Below are 16021 nucleotides of genomic sequence, written 5' to 3' on the forward strand. Positions count from 1 at the left end.
GAGTTAACGATAAAAAATAACGATAAAAACCCTGAAAACCATACATTTCACACCCGAGCCTCAACTCTCGCAGCCCGGTACCAAACGACTCCGTCCGTGGCCCAAAGGTTCGGGACCACTGACTGAAATCACCTTGAACTTCAACAGGTCGTGTTAATCGTGTCTACGTGCCTCAGTGCACTGAGTTGGCAAGCTGGACAGCGTGGAGTGCTACGACTTTAACTAGAGCTATTAAGCTGCATTTATAACCTGTATGAGTACAACAGCACAGCTATTTGTTATTACATGATATACAAACATCATCAAGGACAGCTTCCATCCTGGTGCATCAGCACAAAGACCCACAGACTCAAGCATAGTTTCTTCACAAAAGCCCGAAACACCCTGAACTCACACATGCACTGACAACACAGCTCCACCCCCAACCCAAGGTCTTCCCTCTATACACAGACTCACAACTACCACCACCACTGTGCAATACTTAATTTACATGCAATAACCCAGACTGTAAATATTTAACACAATTTTTTTCTTCACAATTTGCATATTTGTACATTTTCTATTTTTTGAATAGTGTTCATATGTGTATAGTGCTGCAGAACTTTGCACCTCACCCCCCTTTCTTTTCCCACATGTCTGCACTGAGTAGGAGATGCTCTGTATCTCATTGTGCATGTGTATAATGACAATAAAAGGCATTCTATTCTGTTCTATTCTATTCTAATTAGTGCTGAGTAACAGGCTAATAAAGTACCACAGCTTCATTTGCTAAAAATAAAGCACAAACCTCTTGGATGGTCTGTACAACACAGCAAGTTATATTATTATTCCGGTCACTGCATTAGAAAAGCAACAGCACAAACACGGCGACGAGATCCAGTTCAGTGACCAATTAGGTGAGGTGAAGCCTGGCCAACAGTGACTGGCTACAGGTGACTCATTTGGGACACCTGCCAAGCAGCCAAGGAGCCACACTGATCACACCGCTGCCTGTAAAGCAAAATGCAGATGTGTTTCTGTCTGCAGAGGCACAGCTTTTTGCACCAGGTTGTGAACATGTTCGTCTATGAGGACCGGCTCATGGAACCAGCCTTCAGTGGCCGTTAGAGGAACTGCACGGCCGTGCACATGCTTCATTTCTTAGTCCAATCGAGAATGTAAACCGGTGACGATTAATTGTTAATTGATTTACTGATTTTCGAGCTAGTCTCGCTTCGGCGTTTCCGCTCCTCTCTGCTTTCCGACCGCTCTGAGCTCTCGGTCTAACGTTCCATTAAAAGGCGCTACAGCTTGTGGCTGGCCACACTGAGTCACTGCACAGCATACGGCATATATCGCTGACATTTCTTCATGCTGCTTTAGCCAAGAATCTTTTATACCGTTTGCCCTTTATAACACTGCAGTGTTCTTGGATGATTTAATGTTGTTTTTATGCCGTGTGGGTGTTCTGACCTCGTGGTAATGGCAGTTACTAATTACATAGGCAACTTCTAACAACCGCAAACACCCACCTGTGTACCCATGTGGTTCACTCAACCCCCACGTCAAACGTCTGGAGCCGCAAGACACTTCACTAATTATTTTGGTAGATATTCTCATTAAGCGTGCAGTGTAAGCCTGACACAGTGACAGTCTGTATCACCGTAACCGTCCGGCCTTCTTCCCCCTCTTTGTTTTGTATTTGTGTTAAAAACACTTGCTGCTGTATCCCTCCTGTCCTCAGGATGGCCCCAGAGGTCGCAGCTGTGGAGATTAAAGGCGGGTACAATGAACTTTGTGACATCTGGTCTGTGGGCATCACAGCCATCGAGCTGGCAGAGCTGCAGCCTCCAATGTTTGATGTCCACCCACTGAGGTAAACGCACACCGAAAGACACAACTCACATGCCCGAGCACGTGTACACTGCTGTACCCACACACAGACACACTATGAGGCCTTGCAGCCTCCATCTTTAATTTATTTAACCACATCAAGGATGTTTCCTGTTGCTACCATAACAATATTTCAGATCAGTGCTGGAGACGTTTATATTTCACACAGGAAGTCCCTTTCCTGACTCCCTGATCTGTGAGCAGAATAGGAAGTTGAGACGTTATTCCGATTATTCCATCACGGGTCCGACTGATTCTGCTGACTCCGTCCCTCTCCTTTATTTAATTTAAGGGCAATGCAATTTCCATCACATTATTACTTCTTTAATACTCTTTATTTTATTTTCCTATAACTAACCTCGGTTTTCACCTGATGCACAGGTTTGTATGTAAAGGTCAGTTCATGCAAATTATGCTCTTCTGCACTTACAGGGAGTGCAGAATTATTAGGCAAATGAGTATTTTGTCCACATCATCCTCTTCATGCATGTTGTCTTACTCCAAGCTGTATAGGCTCGAAAGCCTACTACCAATTAAGCATATTAGGTGATGTGCATCTCTGTAATGAGAAGGGGTGTGGTCTAATGACATCAACACCCTATATCAGGTGTGCATAATTATTAGGCAACGTCCTTTCCTTTGGCAAAATGGGTCAAAAGAAGGACTTGACAGGCTCAGAAAAGTCAAAAACAGTGAGATATCTTGCAGAGGGATGCAGCAGTCTCAAAATTGCAAAGCTTCTGAAGCGTGATCATCGAACAATCAAGCGTTTCATTCAAAATAGTCAACAGGGTCGCAAGAAGCGTGTGGAAAAACCAAGGTGCAAAATAACTGCCCATGAACTAAGAAAAGTCAAGCGTGCAGCTGCCAAGATGCCACTTGCCACCAGTTTGGCCATATTTCAGAGCTGCAACATCACTGGAGTGCCCAAAAGCACAAGGTGTGCAATACTCAGAGACATGGCCAAGGTAAGAAAGGCTGAAAGACGACCACCACTGAACAAGACACACAAGCTGAAACGTCAAGACTGGGCCAAGAAATATCTCAAGACTGGTTTTTCTAAGGTTTTATGGACTGATGAAATGAGAGTGAGTCTTGATGGGCCAGATGGATGGGCCCGTGGCTGGATTGGTAAAGGGCAGAGCGCTCCAGTCCGACTCAGACGCCAGCAAGGTGGAGGTGGAGTACTGGTTTGGGCTGGTATCATCAAAGATGAGCTTGTGGGGCCTTTTCGGGTTGAGGATGGAGTCAAGCTCAACTCCCAGTCCTACTGCCAGTTTCTGGAAGACACCTTCTTCAAGCAGTGGTACAGGAAGAAGTCTGCATCCTTCAAGAACAACATGATTTTCATGCAGGACAATGCTCCATCACACGCGTCCAAGTACTCCACAGCGTGGCTGGCAAGAAAGGGTATAAAAGAAGAAAAACTAATGACATGGCCTCCTTGTTCACCTGATCTGAACCCCATTGAGAACCTGTGGTCCATCATCAAATGTGAGATTTACAAGGAGGGAAAACAGTACACCTCTCTGAACAGTGTCTGGGAGGCTGTGGTTGCTGCTGCACGCAATGTTGATGGTGAACAGATCAAAACACTGACAGAATCCATGGATGGCAGGCTTTTGAGTGTCCTTGCAAAGAAAGGTGGCTATATTGGTCGCTGATTTGTTTTTGTTTTGTTTTTGAATGTCAGAAATGTATATTTGTGAATGTGGAGATGTTATATTGGTTTCACTGGTAAAAATAAATAATTGAAATGGGTATATAACCTCAAACTCAGTAGAGCTCACACAAACAGTCCAACACCGCAGTAAAAGACTCAGCGTATGTTTAATGTCACGTTTTGAAACAGACGGATCACAGACGCCTTCGCATGTTTCTCATTGTTCCTAAAAATTAAGGCCAAATATCTCTTGCCATTGTGGGTAAGAAACAGTTTTCAGAGAACAATTTAATCGGTGAGAACTTCACCAGAAGCAATATTGTTGCAGGCTTAAAAAAAAAAGAAGAAGAGGAGGCTGTCTGCATCTCTGCTGCAGGTTCCTGCAAAGCAGAGGAAGCTGAAAAAGTCCAAGTTGAAAGGAAGTCGCTGGTGTTAAAGATAAAGGCATGGTGCTTTTTTTTTTTGTTAAGGCGAGTGAGAGATGTGAAGTCATCGAGTCGAATCACTAGACCGGTTCACATCTCATCATCGTGGGTTTGTAGTCGTATCATCACGCAGTCGTATCAGTCACATCTTACAGGTTTCTCACAGAGCTCACCGCTTACCTGCAGTCAGAGCGTATCGACTGACTGCAGGAGGAAAAATATTCCATAAAAGACGCACCGAGGATTTCACGCATTGAGCTGTTATCTTGTTGCAATCACACGCGTGCGTGTGCGTGTGCAATAAAAATGCTCTGCAGGTCTTTCTCAAGATGTCTGGAAACATGTGTGCACGTGACACTCACCTCAAATGTTTCCCCTCGGTACATCGGCGTGCATGTGGACACACAGCCGAGCGTGCTGCATGCGCATGCTGACATTCATAGAAAACATCGAGTGTTTCCACCACCCACATGTACCTGGTTACTCACACACCCTCAGCTGACTCAAACAAACACACCATAAGTCATTCTGTGTGTTTTAATGCTGTGCTCTGTTTCCTCCTGTAGAGTGCTGTTTCTCATGTCCAAGAGCGGCTACCAGCCTCCTAAACTGAAGGACAAGTCAAAATGGTAACTAAAAGCCTGCAGCACTACTGAAACATGTATTATATGTAATCAGTTCGTCATCATCAGGTGCAGCCTTGAATCGTTGTATGCTTAAACAATATATTAACATAACGGAGGCTCTGCCCGTCAGATAACAGTGTTGTATTTTCTTGACCTTGCACATGTCTCCCGTCTTCAGGTCATCCAATTTTTATAACTTTGTGAAGGCCATGCTGGTGAGGAACCCCAAGAAGAGACCGAGCGCCACCAAGATGCTCACAGTCAGTAGCGCTCACTCTCGCGTGATTGTCTTTGGGTTCGTTTTGTGTTATTTCTGCATCAGGCTGATCACACGATGTCTACGGCGCCTTAAAAAGTCTCAAAACATACAATGTGTTGTGGAAGATGCCACAACACACTAGCTTTACACCCTTTACACATGCAAATGAGCCCCTCCCTCTTGATTTTTCCATCACACAACCATGATTACTTCCTGTGTCATACGCGGTTAGACCTGGTGCAGGTTTCAAACCATGAGGAATCGCCTGCTTTCTCACTTTTTCTGCTAGCTTGTCCTGATGTCTGTCTCTCTGCTCTCTGCAGCACACCTTTCTGACCCATCAGTGCCTGAACCAGGAGCTGACCCTGGACCTGCTGGAGAAGTACCGACACCCTGAGAAACTGAAGAGCTGCCTGGTCACAGACGATGAAGAGATGGAGGTCAGACTGATGAAGCTCTCTGTCTGTGTGGCGGTCCCAGCCTCGGATGTTTTGGGGTTAATCGTATGTTTTGCTGTGATTTAAGGTGATTGTTCCTGGATCGTTAAGGAGAATCCAGTCCATCAACAAACACAACAGAGCGGGAAGAACCAACTCTGACATAAGCTGTAAGAAAACAAATATATTTCACTTTGAAATATTTTATGTTCCCAAGTATTCCCTTCCAGGTATCATTTCCTCTTTGGTAAACAAAGAAACATGTGCACATTTACAACTCACAAGAAGTGCATTGCTGGGTACGTTATACTGTGCATAGAAAAGCAAGAGCAGTCCAAGACTCAGCACCTCCACCAAGGCTGAAAATTCCCCCCACACTGCATTTACTGTGTCTCTGGATCCAGATTAAGTTTAAATTTCCCTGAGAATATCAACATGAGATGCCTGGATTCTTCCTGTTCTTATCATTCTGTGTCTTTATGAAGATATGACACCACATGTCCATTTTCCACAAATCTCAAAAGAGTCAAGAATCCTTCCAAAAATGTCATCATGCAGATTTGGATCAAAACTTAACCTCCTCTAAGTTGGACCTCTGATAAAAAGTTCCCACAGACCCTGAAACACATCTTTGGCCGACGTGTGAATGTCTGTGCTTCTCATAGTTTAATTTTCTTGGCCTTTGCCTTGTTAGCTGTGGCCACAGAGTGTTTCACTGATCCTCTGTCTCAGTCCTGTTGCTTCATGATGTTTAAGTTTCTTGTTTTTTGTTTTTTCCCAGTGAATCAGATCTACACTCAGAGGCCCACGAAGACCGACTCACCGACTGTAACTGTGAGTTTATATTAGAGGGCACACGTGCATTATATGTGCTGAATATGCATGCATACAAGTTCTACATCCATATGTACATTGTTAAAAACATACTTTATATGTATTTATATAAAGATCTTTCAGTTACAAGGAGAACTGATCATTTACACCTGGAGAAGAGGCAGAATGTTGATCATATAATCTGTACTCATCCCAGTGAACTGAACATGTTTCCCATTTTAGCTCCTGGTTTTTGTACATCTGGACATTTGCACACTTTCTAATCTGGTTTTGGGTCTGCTTTTTGTTTTCACAGTTAAGGCCATCGATGGGATCGAGTGACAGCAGCAAGAGCCCACCAGGGTATGCAGATCGCACATCAGTCCCACAGTCACATTAAAGCCAGTATGTTATTCAAATGTTGCACCTGTCTGCCCTTTTCCTGTTGCAGGGACCAGGACTCAGAATCAGACGACGACTATGATGATGTGGACATGTAAGAGACATCACACAGTTTCCTAAGTGAGAAAGAACAGACTGTTGTTTGTCTGCGTTTCCACTGCAGAGAAGACTGCAAAGAGCTTTTTACATTAGTCCTCTGAGGTAGAGACAGATGGACTTCAGTGGACAGATTATTGTCTGTGTGACGGCCGGTACAAACAGTCGTATCTTCCTCCAGGTCATGTGGGAAAAATTTGACTTTCGGCCGTTCGTCACCCAGTGTAGGTTGCAGGACTTTCACAAGTTTGCTGTGGTTGTCTTCTCTCACTTTAACCAATTAGCACCAATAATCTCAGTACGTACTTCTGTATATCTCAAAAACAACCATATTTCAGCGGAGGTGGACCAAAAAGCCGTGTTTGTCTCTGTATGCAGTAATCAGTGATTTCAGTGAATTTGCATTGACACTGTCTGTTTGTCTGTCCTCAGCCCGACGATACAGCCTCCTGGGTAAGCCCAGTAAACACACGCATGTTAATGTGAAGTTTATTCCCATCATTAACGCAGCAGACTGAACCGACACTCTCTCTGCCGACAGGTTCATAATGCCGCCTGATGAAACGCCGCCTCCTCTTCCTCCAAAGGTGATTATTAAGGCTTGCTGTTCGTTGTTTATTTAACATGCGATTTCTGCTAAAGAGTTATTTTGTTTATTTATTCTTACATGTTAGAATAAATCAGTCGAAATGCTGATTATTAATATCAGCCTTTTATCTTTTCAAAATTAAACCCATTACATAGTTTTTATTTTGTAAATTTTATCTTAGGAGGAAATTTAAAAGCCTGACAGATAGACAGCGCTGTGTGGAGATGTATGCAGTCAGAGTTTTGTTTCACGACTCAGTTCTCGGTTCTCTTTGGATCTCTAGCACAGTTGTAAGTTATTTAACGGCCTGTTGAACTTGCTCTGAGGCGCTCTCTGGCTTTTCTGTGTCTTTGTCTAAACGCAGAGTGATATCTTGAAGTGGATCTATTATACTTGTCCTTTTTCTGTCTAAACACATTGTTACAGGCATGGATGTTCATATTAAACATGGCCAGAGTTTCTTTTACAAATAACAGGCTGCTTTAAACATTCTGTTTCAGACAGTTTTTTCTATTCTTGGCTCTGTTTGATGTCACAGAATGTCCTTGACATGATCATATTGGGCACAGACTCCAACCACCTACCCTTCAAATCATCTGTTTGCGAGCGGCAGCCAATCAAAAGAAAGTTATCTTAAAGGGGGGAGGGCCTAAAGCAGCTTGTTTCTGACAGAGGCTGAACTGATGCTGCACCAAGTGTCAGATAAATAAGGATTATTTTGATCATGCAAAGCTACTTTTATATAGCCAAAGAATATAGACATGGAAGCTGACATAAGAGATCTCCCTTTAAAATATTATGATTCAAAGATGAAAACTGCAGAAAACGCTCATCAGTCATTTTACCAAAAGTCTTTTGTGCCTGATTTTTTTTTTCTTTTGTGCAGCCCAAACAACGAACCAGCTCAGAGGAAAGCATGGCGGCAGAAGACGATCGAACAAGAAAGCTGACCTCTCTGTGCGCCCCCACCCCGCTCATAAGGACGTCCAGCGGGACGCACGTCCGGCCCACACCACAACCACGAACTACACGACACTCAGGTGAGCGTCAAATGTGCTGCAGTGTTTCTGCACAAGTCACCTGCTCAGCCAACTGAGCTGTGGCAGCAAGATGTTAATATCGAAGCATATTTTATATGACGTGCAAATTATCAGTCCATTTTCTTATTATTCTGTGTGTGTGTGTGTGTGTGTGTGTGTGTGTGTGTGTGTGTGTGTGTGTGTGTGTTCCAGACCCTGCATCCTTACCTCTCCAGTTTAATGAGCCCCCACCTGACCTCCTTCCTCCTGAACTTCCCCCTAAAGGCATACGCAGACGGCAGCCAACAACAAAGGTAAGGCGAGGGGAAGATGACATTTCTTTTGCGCTTTCAAACAGTGTAACATTGTCCCCGTCCACTTCTTAGAATAACTGTGTCCAGAACACAGAAATAATGTCCAGATCAGAACAAACGACCCTTTCTGAGGAAGCAGAGATAAAGTTCAGTGACAGCCTGGCAGAAGATGATTTTTCTGACAGTCGTGGAGGAAACTGAGCCGCACATCTTCCCATTTCCCTATTCCCAGTTATCCACATCTTCTCTGCTGCCTCACAGTGCGACTGCATCCTGCCACAGTTATCGTCATCATCATCATATTTTTCTTTCTGTTTGCAGGATCATCCTGAGTGTGCCAGCCCCGTCCTGAAGAAACCTCCTGTGAGTTTCTCCTCCCTGCACATCAGCTCTTTGCTGAGCGTCTCAGATTTTTGATGTTTTAAGTTTATGTTTCAAGCGAAGCGATGAACGGCATAAATTCAACGGTGGAATTTTAATCTTGCAATTTTATAGACGAGTGTTAAAAATCAAAGGGGACCTTTTATGTTTGTCCTTAGTTCCTGTCATATATACATACGTGTTACTTTGGCAGATGCTTCTATTAAATATGGCCAAAGTTGTGAAAAATGAGTTTGGCTTACTTGCAAGTATGTCCCTGTGAGGCAAACGCTCAGGTTTCAGATAGTTCTCGCTGGTCCTGCTCTGTATGACATCAGAGACACACAAAAGGTATTCGAGTCTTCTGTTTAACTAAATGCAGCCAATCAGAAATCCGAATAAAGACACAGGAACTCTTCAGCTGAAGGGGATGCCACCTCCTTGTGGCTTGAATGGTTAGGCACACTTGAGACACCATAATGTGAGAATGCAGTGATGTGTGCAGCGCCCCACCCAGCCCTTTCGGTTCTTTGCCTTTTATTGTTTATTCCTCACAGTTTAAGGCAAAGTGAGAAAAGGAGAGGCAGAAAGCAGGAGGTCACTCAGCAAGCCTGAATATTTTTTTGAAATCAGCATCGATTTTCATTTCAAAACGGTGCAGAACTCCTGGGCCTAAAAGGCTGCATCAAAACCACCAGGATATGCTAAATAAGGGTTATTTTGAGCTGTGAATCATGCAAAGCGACTCTGGAGAAAGCCCAAGAATAAAATACAAATAAGCAAAATATGCCCTGTTAAAAGAATTTAATAAAAAATAATACATGAAACAAATAGCAAGCATGGAAAATAAAACTGTTCAAAATGTGTGCAAGTAACATGTCATCACATCCATGTAAAGTCCACATAAACTATAGTTTACTTTAGAGATGAAATGTTTAAGGCTTCTACATAGAGTAATAACATTTAAAGGTGAAGTAAAACTCAGACTTCGTGGTACGTTTGGGTCTTATTCCACAGCTGCTTTTGCTTTCCTTCTCTAAATGTCACTCCTCTGTGATCCTGTGGTCTTAAAACCTCTTCGACCTTTAACGCTGAAGGAGTAACCATTCAGTGGGCGTGTTGTAGGTGTTTGTTTTGTAAGATTCTTTCAGTGGTTTGAAATCATGTCTACTGCAGAGAGGACAGCGTGAATAATTGAATGCCTTTCCCTCCCTCTCTCTCTCTTTCTGCAGGTCTACTTTAAAAAGATCTTTCACGGCTGTCCTCTTAAAATAAACTGCTCCACGACCTGGGAGAACCCCACCTCTAAAGGTTGTATGACAGAAAGACAAGCTCAGAAAATTCTCCACTTTGCCACCTTAAACTTCTGTCTGACCTGCCTGTGCTTGCTGTCCCTCCCTCAGACCAGCATCTGATCCTGGGGGCAGAGGAAGGGATCTACACCCTGAACCTCAACGGCTCTGAGGCCACGATGGAGCTGGTAAGCCATTTATCTACTTTAACAAAGTTTTCAAAAAAGGCAAAAAGACTCAAGTGACCCTAAAAGAGACTGTTGGGTTTGGTTTAGTTGCTATTGTCGTTTCAGCCTGACTGTCCTCCTTGAGTAGTCATGCAGAGGCCTGCGCTACAGGGCAGGCTTTGGGGCTCAGCAGGTTAACCTCAGGGCTTTATGAGGTTTTTATGAGGTTTTATCTATAGTGGTTCCCTTCTTACTCGGGTAATTCCCCACCGTAACTTGTGCTGCATACCTGACCAGTGCAGGAGATTAACAGGTATAAAATGTACCAGCCAGTTCCCTGGTAATCAGTGTGTGGTGAATCAGTGCAAAGATAGTAAAAGGTTTTAAAAGCTTTCCTTCCCAAACAAGCTCCATATAGATTCTTAATAACTTTATTCTTTGCGCTTTTGCTTTCTGGCTTTGAATTTTCAGTTTAAGTTCTCTTGTTGTGAACATTAATTATAAACTCCCAGCCTTCAAAGTATTCAGATACAGTGTCTGTGACTAAAGAAGGACAAATATTGCTGAATGGGCAAAAAGTAGAACCTTGTTTAAATCACTGCATCCTGTGTGTGCGCGTGTTACCATTATTATCCTCATTAATGTGGTATTTCAGTTAGTTCCTTCCTTCTGCATTGAGTTAAACGAATCACACTTTATGAAAAAGGCTTTTCCGTAAGTGGCCTGAATATAAAAAAGCTGACAAGCTATTACATAAATAAATGAATGAATGAATGGTTCTTCTTTCTCTTCCAGTTGTATCCTGGGAAGTGTACCTGGGTGTACACCAGTAACAACGTCCTCATGTCTGTATCAGGTAAAGCAGATCCTCATTTAGCTGGTTGTCTGTAGTAAGACTCACACTTGTTGCTGTGGACCTCATTGCTCATTTCTAAGATTTTCAGGGCCGAGTACAATAACCTCAGTTTGATCTGAATTAAGAAGCAGAAAGTTAGCGGCCATCCAGGTCTTTATGTCTTTAAGACATTCCTGCAGTTTAACTAATTGGTGTGTGTTATCTGGCTTCATGGATAGTTAAAGCTGGGTGTCATCTGCATAGCAGTGAAAATGTATGCTATGCCTTCTAATGATGCTGCCTAAAGGAAGCATGTATAATGTAAAAAGAACTGGTCCTAGCACTGAACCCTGTGGAACTCCATAATTTAGTCTATTAGATAGAGATGATACAAACCACTGCAGCACAGTAACTGTAATGCCTACAGCGTGCTCTAATCACTGTGAACTCTTAAAATAAACCAATTCAATCTGTTAGCAGTTTTACAACTACTCTTTCAATAATTTTGAGATAAAAGGAAGGTTTGTGATTGGCCTGTGATTACCTAAGAGAGCTGGGTCTAGAGATGCTTTTTAAGTAACGTTTTAACTACCACCAGCTTGAAGGCCTGCGTACATAGCTGATTAATAGATTAAGTTATCATATTTAAGATTGAAGCATTAATTAATGGCAGGACTTCTTTGAGGAGTCTTGTAGGAATGGGATCTAAAAGATGAGGATGAATGACTCCTCAGCTGTGGGTCTCCAGCTGTATGTGTGCACAACAGAGTACAGTCAAGGCTTTATGCTTCAGTCACACAGGCCTAGAGACCAGTTTGTAACGACTCTGGGGATTACCAGTCACTAGGAAAAAATGCATATTCCTCCACTGCTTGGCCAGTGGTGGCTGGAGCGTGCTGGCAGTTGCTACACCCAAACATCCTTAGTTGGTAACAGCTTGCTGCTGTCACCTGCAGTTTGCATGGAAGATGCCAACCTGTCTGCAAACACTTGCTAACTGTTCACCCAGTGGTTGTTAAACTTGAGAAAAACAAAGCAAACATTTGTTTTCATCACATTTTGAAAAGTATTTGAGATGTCAGCCATGTTTAACATGAATATCTGATATTGTAACAGCATACGTGTCAGAAAATAAGGAAAAGGTGTAATGGGTCCACTTTAAAGAACACATTAGGAAGCTGCTGGTAGACCCGCGAACACGCTTTAATTAAATGGGTCAAAGGACCTTTGATTACATTAAAACCTCTGAATGTTTTCATTAATTGTTTTTACCTTCTCTCTTTGCCTCTTTGTTCAGTGTTATTAGAACTGCTTTGGTCTGTTTACTTAAACATGTCCAGTCTAAAACTGTTAAAATCTGAATTAAAATAAGATTTTTTATTCTTTTTTCTTCACCGACTGTCTTGTCAGACTCAATTTTATCTCTTTATTTTTTTAATTTGACACTTTTACCTGATGCTTTGTCCCTTTGATGTCTCATGTAAACATTTAATGTGATTGTTGGTAAAAGTTACCAGACAAATAAGTGAGCATTGCTGTGACTTTGTGCATTTAGTGGATTTGATCTCAGGTCTGGTGATGTCGGAGTCTGTAAACAGTTTGCAGATCAGTTCGTGAACTGTGTCTGATTTTGCGTTTGCAGGTAAATCGTCGCAGCTTCACTCCCACATGCTGAAGGAGCTGCACGAACAGGCGCGCAAAGACCAGAGGATGAGCGCCTTACCGACTCACAGACTGTTGCCTAGGTAACAACCACACTAAGTTTCTCTGCAGTTCATTTTCAGTCGTGATTGAAAGATCCGCTCGTCCCATTTAAACGCTGATTTTCTGCATTTTTGTGTTTAGAAAATGTGCGGTGACGTCTAAAATACCCGACACCAAAGGCTGCAGGACCTGCTCAGTCGGTGAGAACAGATTCTGTTCAGGCGTAGTTCGATACTTGGCTTTGTGTCAGAGTTTCTATTTCACTTCTCTACATCCCCTAAAGGGGAAACACCACAGGGGAAGAGTGTAAAACATGAAACTACAGCAGCTAAATTATTAAATTAGAGAAATCGTGATAGGTTTTCTTAAAGTCTGTCTAAATGTAAAACTGGAAAATGCTGCTGATGTGAAGATTTTAGTCTTAAAACTTCTTTTAAAGCTCTTTTCAGTAGAATTCTTTACATCAAACCTCTGCAGGTGATTACTTTAGTTTAGTTTTACTAAGTTTTTTAACATTTTCAGTTTGGAAATGAGCTGTTATCTCATTAGAAATGCTAATCTGAACTCTTCGGTCACTGTGTTAGGTAGGCCTGTTCAGCTTCTGATTCATAAAACTATCTATTCAGTCACAATTCATTGCATTGAGGCATGTAGACATGGTCAAGAAAACCAGCTGAAGTTCAAACTGAGCGTCACAAGGGGGAAGAAAGGTGGTTTAAGTGACTTTAAAGGCAGTGTGGTTGCTGGTGACAGACAGATTGGTCTGAGTGTTTCAGAAACTGCCGATCTGCTGGGATTTTCCCACGCAGCCATCTCTAAAGTTCACAGAGTGCAGTCCAAAACAACAGAAGATATGTTGGCAGCAGTTCAATGGGAGAAAATGCCACATGATGCCAGAGATCAGAGGAGAATGATCATACTTGTGACAGTCAGGGCATGCAGGAGAGCATCTCTGAAGCAGCAGAAGAAGGATGCAGATTCCTGTGCATGTTTATGGTGATCAGTTCTGAGTGAAAACCGGCTGATCTGTTGCTTGTTTCTGCCTCTCGCAGCAGGGAACATGCAGCGAGGCTGTGCCTTCCTGTGCTGTGCTTTGGAGTCCAGTGTGGTGCTGCTGCAGTGGTACGAGCCCATGCACAAGTTCATGCTGATTAAGGTACGTGTGTCAAATGTGAATTACTAAGGAAAGCATCCTGTCCTTTCTGTTTTCACTTCTCAGAAGAGCAAAATCAGTGACAGAAACTTGACTTTTACAGCGTTGGCATCCAGCACAAAGTTAAACAAGCCTGCTACTGCATTATACTTTTTTCCCCATCATGCATAGATGCTATTGGTGCTGAAATTTTAATGCTTGATGCACAAATTGTAAGCATTAGGACCCTTAAACACCTCCTGATGTAGCTTCTAGTTGGTTTTATTTGATTTATTTATTGTCTCCAGTTATGTTCAGTTAGTGTAACATGCACAGGATGTAAAGAAGCATTTTAGTATGAAATAATTCAAGCAGTGCCACAGAAAAGTAGGTTTCAGCCACATAAATTCCCCGAACCTGCAGTGAATAAACTGTAAACCTGCTGAGATGGGAAAACCCGTTAACGCCGAAATCTATTGACACGACAAAAACACAAGAAAGATTATGTGATGATCTGAGATGTACCTGAAAGGGTGCCACAGTCATGCTGCTTTTATTAAACGTGTTTCTGTTTTGATTTTATTTTTTTAGTGGGCTGTTAACATTGACAGCAGCTTATAAAATGACTGCCGGCGGTCACACAAAGCTTTTTTATTGTCTCCATTAAATTTATGAGTTAGAGCTGAGGCCTCTAACCATAAAATTGTTATGGTTTGGAGAACAGACTCAGGTGTCCTCGGTTACTCCTTCTGTGTGGCTGAAAGCCTGCAGGTTATAAGTCCTCGAACAAAACACCGTAACGATCTGCTTTGTTAGCCGCTCCTTCAGCCGAGAAGCGAACAGACGTTAAACTCCTGATTTTTTTTTCCTCTTTCATGCTTGTAGCATTTCGACTTCCCTCTGCCCAGCCCTCTGCGGGTGTTTGAGATGGTGGTGGTGCCCCAGCAGGAGTACCCGATGGTGTGTATCGGTGTTTCTCGAGGCTCCAGCCCCAGCCATCCGGTCTATGTAGAATACATTAACCTCAACTCCAACACGTCCTGGTTCACCAACACGGGTCTGGGTAAGCTGACGGCTCGTTATCAGAAACACATCAGTGTTTATCATGAAGTCGTGCTGTTGTTGTTGTTGTTGTTGTTGTTGTTAATGGTGGCGGTGTTTGCTCTTACAGAGAGACCATGTCCAGAAGTAGTCCAAGTAAACCAGCTGGACAATAACTCGCTGCTCGTCCTCTTGGAAAGTAAGTATCACACTAAACTTTGTTGTCTTCAGAAAGAGGCCTGCGTTTGTTGAATTTGAACTCCACACTTTAAAACTTCATTCTTACAGTTCTGACTGCTGCCATGTGGGTGTTTATTAAACCAGCACGATCAAAGTTACTGTCCCTGTGTGTAGTGCACGTGTAATCTTGTCGGGTTTGAAATGTTTACTTGGGTCGGGTGCCATCACTGTGACTACTCCCTGTATTCAAAGTGACTTTGGTGCATCAAGATGCCAATGAAAGGGCAAATAACCAGCAAACAGTCTGTGATTGGTTTGTGATTGAATGGGATCAGGTTGGCATTTAAATCACATCTGTAATATGGAATATATAACTGTAATAAAGCAGCATCAATCAAATCAAACAAAATCACAAATCTGTTGTAAATCAGATACAGAATGACGAAGGCTCTCTGCAACCTTCATTTCAAATGGGATTATAACCAGATACAGCACGTTGAATAAAGATGCTCCCATCTGTGCAAACTGACACAGCTGGATTGCAACTTGTTCATTTTGTTAAAGCGACCAACATGGCAGATAATTCGCCTTTGGAGCCAGTTTTGAGTGGTTGTCTTTCATATTAACCTGTCCGCTCTCTTAAGGAGAGCACTGCTATAATGATGTTATGGTGCCGTGTTGATTCTGACATACTGATAATTTATTTGTCTTAAAAGCTCAGATACAAAGAAATTTTGAGCCTTTCTGAGTTACTTTCAGTCTGACTAACCTGAAAACAGCTCCAGATATTTATTA

At 42.7% G+C, this 16021-nt stretch overlaps 1 protein-coding gene across 2 annotated transcripts in view; it reads left to right on the forward strand.

The window, feature by feature from the left end:
- Nucleotides 1–16021, forward strand: part of map4k1 (mitogen-activated protein kinase kinase kinase kinase 1) — a 50700-nt gene that overhangs the window by 33085 nt on the left and 1594 nt on the right. For both annotated transcript variants that reach the window (XM_026192793.2, XM_026192795.2), the window contains 21 exons: nucleotides 1724–1855; nucleotides 4527–4589; nucleotides 4765–4846; nucleotides 5169–5285; nucleotides 5371–5452; nucleotides 6064–6116; nucleotides 6412–6458; nucleotides 6547–6591; nucleotides 7026–7046; nucleotides 7135–7180; nucleotides 8069–8222; nucleotides 8415–8515; nucleotides 8837–8878; nucleotides 10108–10186; nucleotides 10279–10355; nucleotides 11130–11190; nucleotides 12812–12914; nucleotides 13015–13073; nucleotides 13926–14029; nucleotides 14891–15068; nucleotides 15177–15245. In XM_026192793.2, the coding sequence (XP_026048578.1) occupies nucleotides 1724–1855; nucleotides 4527–4589; nucleotides 4765–4846; nucleotides 5169–5285; nucleotides 5371–5452; nucleotides 6064–6116; nucleotides 6412–6458; nucleotides 6547–6591; nucleotides 7026–7046; nucleotides 7135–7180; nucleotides 8069–8222; nucleotides 8415–8515; nucleotides 8837–8878; nucleotides 10108–10186; nucleotides 10279–10355; nucleotides 11130–11190; nucleotides 12812–12914; nucleotides 13015–13073; nucleotides 13926–14029; nucleotides 14891–15068; nucleotides 15177–15245 (1715 nt within the window). The remainder of the gene's footprint in view (nucleotides 1–1723; nucleotides 1856–4526; nucleotides 4590–4764; nucleotides 4847–5168; nucleotides 5286–5370; nucleotides 5453–6063; nucleotides 6117–6411; nucleotides 6459–6546; nucleotides 6592–7025; nucleotides 7047–7134; nucleotides 7181–8068; nucleotides 8223–8414; nucleotides 8516–8836; nucleotides 8879–10107; nucleotides 10187–10278; nucleotides 10356–11129; nucleotides 11191–12811; nucleotides 12915–13014; nucleotides 13074–13925; nucleotides 14030–14890; nucleotides 15069–15176; nucleotides 15246–16021) is intronic.

The sequence above is a fragment of the Astatotilapia calliptera genome, chromosome 14, assembly GCF_964374335.1.
Source record: "Astatotilapia calliptera chromosome 14, fAstCal68.1, whole genome shotgun sequence".
NCBI lineage: Eukaryota > Metazoa > Chordata > Actinopteri > Cichliformes > Cichlidae > Astatotilapia > Astatotilapia calliptera.